Here is a 9,372-nt window from a genome sequence, read left to right on the forward strand (position 1 = left end):
ATGAAAGTAACAACACCAACTGTGTATGCTTTGCTGTCGTGCAAAATCAACTACCGTTGACAAAGTATTGGCTGCTGCCCAATCAGCCACCTACAACTACAGTGCAAGAAGAACCACACGGGCCAAGAGAGAATTGGATTGTGAGGTGTGTCATGGTTGTTTCTCTGGTTGATATTTTTCCTTTTTAAAAGCAGGAGCGCCATATCACAGTCTATCATTCTACCAAGTAATAAAGTGGAATAGCTGTATGCCTTTGGCTATGTTGGTATTCACTTCAATTCAGCCACTAAGATTTCAGTTTACAAAAGCCCCCGTATTTTGAAAACTCAATGTTGATAAGTATGTAGCACACAATAATGTTGTTTTGTTTTTGTTTGTTTTTGTTTTCCAAATGCATGTTTTATATCAGTATGTATTTATATACAGTGTTTATAAATAGTGTGTGTGTATAACATGCCCATGCACATTTGAAGTTATATTTGATGACTTGCATGTTATTTCAGACACAGTCAGCTTTGCAGTATATGCTAGACACAGCTGTGGAGCGCGGTACCTGTTTTTATCATCATGTTAATGGATAATGGGGGCGGGATACCTACAGTAGAACCGTTTGCTGTAAGTGGCCTTGCAGTACAAGATGACTTGTGAGTTCCTCACAAAATCCCTTTGAAAACCTGTATCATTCATTTAATAAGGTCTTTAATGACCAAGAAATACAATAATACATACAAAAAGACAACAGAGAAATGTGCATTTGAAATGCCCCTTCAAGCTGAAAAACAATCTGGATATTTTACAAAATGATGTTCATCTGCACACCTCCATGATATAAAACAACGAAACAATCACATGCAAAAATAATTCATCAATATCAGAATGCACAGGCAGCAGAAGGCAGCCTTTCCTAGGGTTAGTTAATAAAGACTTCCAATGAAGCAGACATTAGTTGCATTTACAACCTTTGGTAGAAAATACATAATATAATTTGTGTTTCAACCCTACGTTTCAATGTTCCAACCTTAACATTTCTACACACACCATACACATCACTTGAAGGCCATTTATGTTGATATGTGGTTTGAAGGGTCTAACAGAAAAGCAAAAAAGTAACCAGGCAAGCTAAACAAAAGAAAGTACATTAGTTCAGGTTCATTTCAAATACTTTTAAATAAAGGGGTAATTAAGACAACTGAAGTGTGCATAGCTGTGCTGTGGACAGGCAGGACGATGATGCAGGGAGACAGAGAGATTGTCACTCTACCGCTCACAATGACCAGACTTGCTAAATTTATTCACTGTGCTTCAAATAAAAATAGTTGAGGGTCCCACCCCACGTTGGCCCACTGCCTGTGTGCTGCCCAGACAGGATTCAAGATTTGTTCACTTAGTAAAAGTCTAAAGTAAAACCTGACAAAACACTAAAGAAAAGTAAAAAGCTGTAGAAAGTAAATACAGACAGATTACTCTAATCCAGGAGATGTCAGGACAAATATAAAGACACTGATACTACATCAACAGGGTTCTCTGGAAGATCTAATTCCATCAGTAGAGAAGAGGGTATTGTGTGTGTCCTGCTCCACTCCTCCTTCTCCTCCTCTCTCAGTTGGAATGCAAGGGGGAAGCCCCCACAATGACAGGCGTGCTGTTACAGTCACAACATGTATGGAGGTCAGAAAGTTCTGTGTGTGCTAGACAGGGCAGGGGGCTGATCAAGCTGTCTGTTTGGAGTGAATGTTGGACAGCTTGACGTTCTCCTCATTGTCCTCCCTTGCGCGGTCTTTGGCCTCGCCCTCAGTGTGGAAGCCCACCATGAACTGGTACACCAGAACCCCGATGACGGCACCCAGGAAGGGGGCAAAGATGGGCACCAACCACCAGTGAGGTCCAGTGCTGGAAAAGAAAAGACAGACCTAAGCTCTGGCATTCTCATAATCAGAAATAAAACACACACACACACACACACACACACACACACACACACACACACACACACACACACACACACACACACACACACACACACACCACAACTCAGGAGAATAGGGTTCCGGGTGAGGAAACACTGAATTAAATGGAAAACTCTAACAGAGAGGACCTTTCCTAATTGTCCCCAAGGATAAATAAAACTCCCATTGCATAGCAGTCTGATCCATTTTTGGTTTTACTATGAGTTTAATAAGACACACCTGAGCTTGTTACCTGTACACTGTGGCTAATCAAGCTCATTTTAAAACCTGGAATGGGTGAAACTGCTATGCAATAGGAGATATTTTCATCCCTGCCCAACACAGGGGAATAAACTACGAAAGGCTCCTTTAAAGTCGTCTTTTTCAGCAGTTCTGGTGGTATGCAGAGACATGAACAGGGTACAAGGATTTCATTGGAGATGAAGTTCAGCAGTTCTGGTGGTATGCAGAGACATGAACAGGGTACGAGGATTTCATGGGAGATGAAGTTCATGGCTGTGACTTACGTGAAGACCTCTGTGCCCCAGCCGGCTATGGCGGTGAAGAGGCGAGGACCAAAGTCTCTGGCAGGGTTGACGGCGTAGCCAGAGTTGAAGCCCATGGACAGACCGATGACCAAGACGACAAAGCCCACAGTAAAGGCCTCCAGACCCCTGGGGATGGGGTTGTTGTAGGGGTCCACGATGGCCAGGAGGCACACGATCAGGGCAGCAGTACCAATCATCTGCAGGGGAGGAGAGAAGAGAGGGAGGAATTAGAGATTAGAAACCAAGTCAAGTAGACAGAATGTTTGGGGTAGGAGGCTGTGTGGTCCAGTGGTTAAAGAAAAAGGCTTGTAACCAGGAGGTCCCCGGTTCAAATCCCACCTCAGCCACTGACTCATTGTGTGACCCTGAGCAAGTCACTTAACCTCCTTGTGCTCCGTCTTTTGGGTGAGACATAGTTGTAAGTGACTCTGCAGCTGATGCATAGTTCACACACCCTAGTCTCTGTTAGTCTCCTTGGATAAAGGCATCTGCTAAATAAACAAATAATAATAATAATAATAAAAATAGTGCCTCCAGTGTATACCTATGAGGGCACCAGCTGAAATGTCTGTCTACTTGACTCAGTTACAGTAACTGAAATTATGAAATTATGAATCAACATCTTCAGGGGGGTGCAGAGGACTCCAAAATAAGTCTTAGTTTTGCGATTTTATTGAAACTCTCTATTGGAGCAATTTTATAATCAAGCAATTCTTTTTACCTCAAAATGGGCTGTGCTGAGGCCAAGAACTTTGATTCATTTAATATAAAAAGTACATTTTCATAAGCGTACTGCATAAAAAGAAAAAGGAGCCGTGTGCTGTAGTTGCTCATCATTCAGCGAATGGGATTTTCACAAGGTATAAGTGCCTCCGCCTGGGGAAAGTGCCAATGCAGCCAGCTAAAGTGATTCAACTCCTTACCTGGTCAAAGAAGCCATTGAGCAGGGTCAAGTGCTGAGATGGATAGGTAGCAAAGATCCCGGCGGTACCGTTTGACACTAACAGATTGTCATTCCCAAAGAACCACAAGGCATCTGTGAGCACAAACCAACCATCAGAATCACAGCCCAGACAAAACCAGCATGTTAAATACAGGGCTGTACGTGACAGCTAGGCGCTAAAGGAGTGATTTCATTCCATGTTAAAACACAATTTGACTTGAATCACAATGGACATAATGCAAGGCTTCAGATCATACGGCTAGGTATCTAGACACTGATTCGCACGCTGTCACCTCAAGGTAAGGTAGTTCAAGCATGAAACCAGCCGGAAATGTTATTTGATAACCTTTCCAAACACGGCTATTTGTCATTTATATTTTGGGGGGTGCCCACTCACCGAAGTACATTCCAAAGATGACCCCAGCCCCCAGGAAGGCACCCACCGTCTGCGCCAAGAAGTACACCGGCATCTTGCGCCACGGCTCCCGCCCCAGCAGACAGAGGGCAAAGGTCAGAGCCGGGTTCAGATGGCCACCTGCAGAGACGGGTCAGGAAGGTCAAGGGTTTGTCCGAACAAACCGGCAAATAGCGTTGCCGACACGCACGTGCAGAACGAATAACTAATTAAGAGTAATGTGTACTTGCTAAATGCAGCACCTTTACTCTGAAAATAGGTAACCATGCTACTGCAAACTAATGAATTCCACTGCTTGAGAAGCATTAGGTTATTTGGAACTCCTGCATGTTCAAATGCACTTCTTAAAGCTAAAAAGGCGTAATACTTAAAACGCATGTAATGCTAGTGTGCAGATAGCACCAAGCAAACACAAACAAGTCTTAGCAAGTTCACACAAGGGTGGACACACATGCCGGGTGTGGTTTATAGAACCACTGTTTGGGTGGATTTGAGTGTGTTGCATGTGTTTTAATCCTCAAATTTGTGTCACCATCTTGATCTAGGAGCGTCCTGTTAAGCATAGCTGTGTGCCTGTCTCCTGCAGGTGAATCACAAGAACACTACCTAAAATTATGAAGACAGGTTTTGGTAGTATGTGGAGCAATGCACCTCACCTGATTGAAGCAAACACTGCACTTTGAGAGTCTCTTGCCCCCTTTGTTGTCTAAATTGTACTCTTGCTTAGGCAGTATCTTTTGAGGCACGTATGCAGTTAAGTTACACCTGAAAGCCTGCTCAGCACTAATGGTTTCAGGTTATATTTGCACACCTCCATTAGGGAGTAGTGTAAACCTCACCTAACTGGTGAGGCATGTTTATTGAATTTTTTTTTATAATCCTACCCCAGTATCAGAGCAGGTAGGAAAATAAATAATTCACTCCAATAGTTGTGTAGGATGCTTCATTCTAGCACAGGACTGTTTAATTATAATGTGCATTAATGGTGCCATAGGAAGTCTTAAAATTCCTGAAGTAGTAGGAGTGCATTTACTGTTGGAATTCTCACTGGAGTGAAGAGGTCTCTGCACTACAGCAAGCACTGAAAACGTGCAGAAATTGAAACCAGAATCATCCCCTGACAGCTCTTACCTGACACCTGCCCAGACACCAGGACACCCAGGGTCGCAGCAAAGCCGAAAGCGAAGTTCACAGTCAGGAACTGTCCATGAGATCCACCACTGAGAACTAGCTGAGCGACAGAGCCACAGCCGAACATCTGCAGAGAAGAGGAGGGAAGCAGGACGAGTCAGAGCCTGCGCTTACATTTTACACACATCACATTTATACACACACACACACACACACACACACACACACACACACACACACACACACGCACACAGGAGAGAAGTGGGGGGGGGGGGGACCAACACTACATTTTTACAGTAAATGCAATCACGGATTGTGCGATCCCCTATCCCAATCCCAAGTACATGGAGAAGGGGCATACATCAGTGTCGTTCAAATAACAATTTAGAGTCAGCTGCATCAAAGACGCCCTGCAAAAGGAAGCCAGTGCGTTCATGAGGTCATAAATAAGCATTCTACTGCACAAAGCAGTTTTTCTCATTTCTATAAACAAGTTATTTTTCGTGGGGTGCCACTAGTCTTTTGTTTTTTTCTATTCCAAAGAGTTTTCCAGCTCATTCAAAATGAAAGAATATTGGAATAATCATTTCAATTTTAAAGGAATATTCGAACATGTGCCACCACAAGTAGCACTACATTTGGGTCTGTCACTATTGAAAAAAGGCGCAGCAAGGCACAAACTCCAGGGATGGAAATAACACTCTTATTGCAGAGCAGTTTCACCCAGTCCAGGTTTTACGAGGAGCTTGATTAGCCGCAGTGTCTTATTAAACACAGTAAAACCAGGAATGGCTCAAACTGTGATTCGTTTACTTAATTTAAAGTGAAAGGGTGCTGTGAAGCAACTGTTAAACATGTGTAGTGGAGCTGGTCTTTCAAAGAAAAAAACAGCCACGTCAACAACCTGCTGATTAGGCAAAGAGGTGCACAGTGTGTTCCAAACCATGCTTTCACTACTCTGCAGTAAACCTTCAGAAGGGCATTCTGCAGAGCCGCTGAAAAGCTTAGCCAATAAAAGAGGCAGCCGAAGAGTTGTGAAAGCAGTTCAAATCTAAAGGCTAGAACTTTGTTAAGCTAGCACACAGTACCAGCTTGTGAGTTTCCCCCAACTGTCCATCTAACGAAGAGCTAGTAGATGCAAGTAAACCTTCCGTAGAGAAGAGAAGCATGAAAAATGAATTTAATTAAAATAAAACTGCATGTTACAAAGAGTTTGTTCTTTTGTTACAACTGCCCATCACGTAAAGTGAGTTTTATGACCATGTAATTGAATTAAACATCTTTTTATTTTTCGGACTGTGTCTTACGATTGAGCGTTATGGAGGAGCACCCTAACAAAGTCATCTAGACAAGAGAGGCACACCCAGCTCCATTGGATTGTAGCCCCGTTGCTGTTGGTTTGTCCCGGGGCAGAAAGATAATTAGTCTGTTATTCAAAACTCAGCAGCTCCGGCAGCACACAACGTGTCAAGTCTTGTTGAGAACCACAAGAAAAATTCATTTTGTAAAAAGAAACAGAGAGAACTAAAACATAGTATATGCTTTCAGTAAACTCCTGTGTGGCCTTTCAGAAAACCTCTAAAAACATGTATTAAATAATTAGAACTGCTATCCAACATTGTGTTCTTATTCTTAACCCCACCAATGAGCCAACCAGACTGTTAATCTGATGTGTTCATATAAACCACCTGTTCAAACCACTGAAGAGTGCTAATGAGTCAGGATACACCTGAAGTGTGTCAGCCAAGCACAACAAGCCACTGATAAGCACCCCTTCCAGTGTGAAAGCCATTGACAAGCACCCCTTCCAGTGTGAAAGCTATTGACAAGCACCCCTTCCAGTGTGAAAGCTATTGACAAGCACCCCTTCCAGTGTGAAAGCTATTGACAAGCACCCCTTCCACGGTGAAAGCCATTGAGAAGCGCCCCTTCCAGTGTGAAACAGTGTCTTATAACAGGTCAGCTCTGATTGAAAGCTGCCACACCAAGGCTGCTCTTCAGGTCATCCCCACAAACAATTACTTTGTAACCCTGAACGGAAACCATTCACCAGCTAGTGAAATCGCTCTGTCAGCACCTTCTCAGATACAAGTCCAAACCCACAACGAGCCTGTCGTTTCAGAACTAGCCCATCCATCGCTCTGCTGGCAGAGTGACATACTAGACCAAGGGGCTGGTGGAAGTTCTTGCTCTTCAGAAATGAAATGAAGCCTTTGTTCCTACAGGGACCTCATTTCCTTCATTGCTCAGGAGTCCTGCAATGGAATAGATTGGGAGAGCCAGGGCTCCCTGCCCTTTCTCTAAAGCACTCTTGGAAGGGAAGTCAGGTGGCGCACTTGGCTAAGATATAACTATCTCTCACAAGCCAAGCCACATACAGCATATATATAAAAAAAGATTTCAGCAACAATTTGTTACATAGTTAAAATGTGTACTAATATATTACTTTTATACAAGTTAAATTAAAATGTCACAGATAAGCAGGAGAGGATAGCAGGGATGGAAATAAGACTCCCATTGCATAGCAGTTTGATCCAGAATTCAGCTTCACAATAACAGTTTAGACAGCCATAATCCAGTATGAAACATCACACTAAAATGACAGCGAGATGTGCTGTATCATATCAGTGACATCTAATAGAATTTTTCAAGCAATTGTAAAAGGAATTATGGAGACTGGACTTTAATGCTGCCAAGCATACCTAGTCATCACCCATCATATACAGAGAACGCAGTCAGAGGCCAAAAGCAACAGGCTGCATATCTGAAGCAGGCTGCATATCTGAAGCAGGGTGCATATCTGAAGCAGGCTGCATATCTGAAGCAGACTGCATATCTGAAGCAGGGTGCATATCTGAAGCAGGCTGCATATCTGAAGCAGGGTGCATATCTGAAGCAGGGTGCATATCTGAAGCAGGCTGCATATCTGAAGCAGGCTGCATATCTGAAGCAGGCTGCATATCTGAAGCAGGCTGCATATCTGAAGCAGGCTGCATATCTGAAGCAGGGTGCATATCTGAAGCAGGGTGCATATCTGAAGCAGGGTCAGGTAAAGAGTCTCTGGAAGGAATGTACTTCAAGCCACCTGGACTCCAAACTGAGACACTTTAACACCGAGCTGCACACTTAAACGTATGCTGTGCTGTGCCTTAGGAAGGTGCAGTTAAGACTAAGCTATGGTTTAAAAAAAATAAAACAAAACATACACAGGGTCAAATAACAGTAACTGTACACCAGGAGCAATAAAAAGAAACACTGGCAAAGTGTCAGATTCAAAAGATTTAATGCAAAGAACTTAGTAACAGGGACCTACCCCAGCAAAACCAAGACTAAAAAGTAACTCAGACCCAGCCCGATCTGGTATAGGACATGTGCTGAATGAAGATGCTCAAAAAGGCTGTTTAAAAAAGGCAATGTACACCAAGAAACAAGCTTGATTAAGAATGTGAAATCTGATATCACAGAAGTTTGAGTTTACAATAATAGCACCTCAATCTGGGGGACCATGCAACATTAACTCTCTAAATATTTGCTTGGCAAATGTGTGGCAAAATTGTGTTAATGTAAACTTTTTCTGTTAAGCAAAAAAATGTAATTAAAAATTATTCAACTTCTCCCCACTAAAGCAATATCATTTTGTAAAGTGATCAATTTCATTCAAACTACATAACATCAATTAAACGCTTGCAAAATAACAGAAGTCAGGAAGATTTGTTTGTGTCTCTCACCACTAGAACGAGGGTCCCCAGACATTCTGCCAGAGCTTGCCTCAGCAGCAAGTTCTGGATATAAAACAGCTCAGAGATCCTGGTCAGAGCCTGCTTCTGTCTGCCCATGCTTGTGTGTGCTTGAGGTCCTGGGAGCACGAAGAAGAAGAGAGTGCAAAGCTGATACTCACTAGATCCTAACCAGCTGCTGACTGACTAATACTGCTCTGTCTTGTGTCAGGGGTCTTATAGGGACCAAGTCAGAGTCCTCCCATTCTACACACCTACACAACCCCAATGCACCTCCCTCCATGATCCAGCACAGTGAGCCCTGTCCACTTTTAAAGAGACAGCACCACACTGCTGAGGAACTGTTACAAAACAAACCTCTGGGACACTCCCAATATACTGGAAATCCCATGAAAGCAATGCATGTTAATCCATGGAAAGAAAGTATGTCACAGGAGTGGCCAAGTTAATGAACATTTAGCACAGAAAAAAATGTATAATCTCAATTGGTAAAAGGGTTGTAAAGCATGTCATTTTCCACCACTGAAACATTTACAAGTGATTTGTCCAGATCTCTGGGTGAACATTTTAAAAAGTGTCAATGACATCATTCTCTTACTGCAGAGAAACACCCCCGCTAAACGAGAACACAAGAACAGTGGCTGCAGCATCT

At 43.0% G+C, this 9,372-nt stretch overlaps 1 protein-coding gene across 1 annotated transcript; it reads right to left on the minus strand.

Moving 5' to 3' along the window:
* Nucleotides 1-682: 682 nt before the first annotated feature.
* Nucleotides 683-8,920, minus strand: LOC131737248 (aquaporin-3-like). Its single transcript, XM_059024843.1, has 6 exons — nt 8,712-8,920; nt 4,984-5,110; nt 3,835-3,972; nt 3,418-3,530; nt 2,474-2,691; nt 683-1,890 (listed from the first exon to the last, which is right to left on the minus strand). Exons 1-6 carry the CDS (start codon nt 8,817-8,819, stop codon nt 1,710-1,712), a joined length of 885 nt encoding a protein of 294 aa, XP_058880826.1. The 5' UTR covers nt 8,820-8,920; the 3' UTR covers nt 683-1,709.
* Nucleotides 8,921-9,372: the final 452 nt, after the last annotated feature.

Source organism: Acipenser ruthenus, chromosome 1, assembly GCF_902713425.1.
Source record: "Acipenser ruthenus chromosome 1, fAciRut3.2 maternal haplotype, whole genome shotgun sequence".
NCBI classification, from domain to species: domain Eukaryota; kingdom Metazoa; phylum Chordata; class Actinopteri; order Acipenseriformes; family Acipenseridae; genus Acipenser; species Acipenser ruthenus.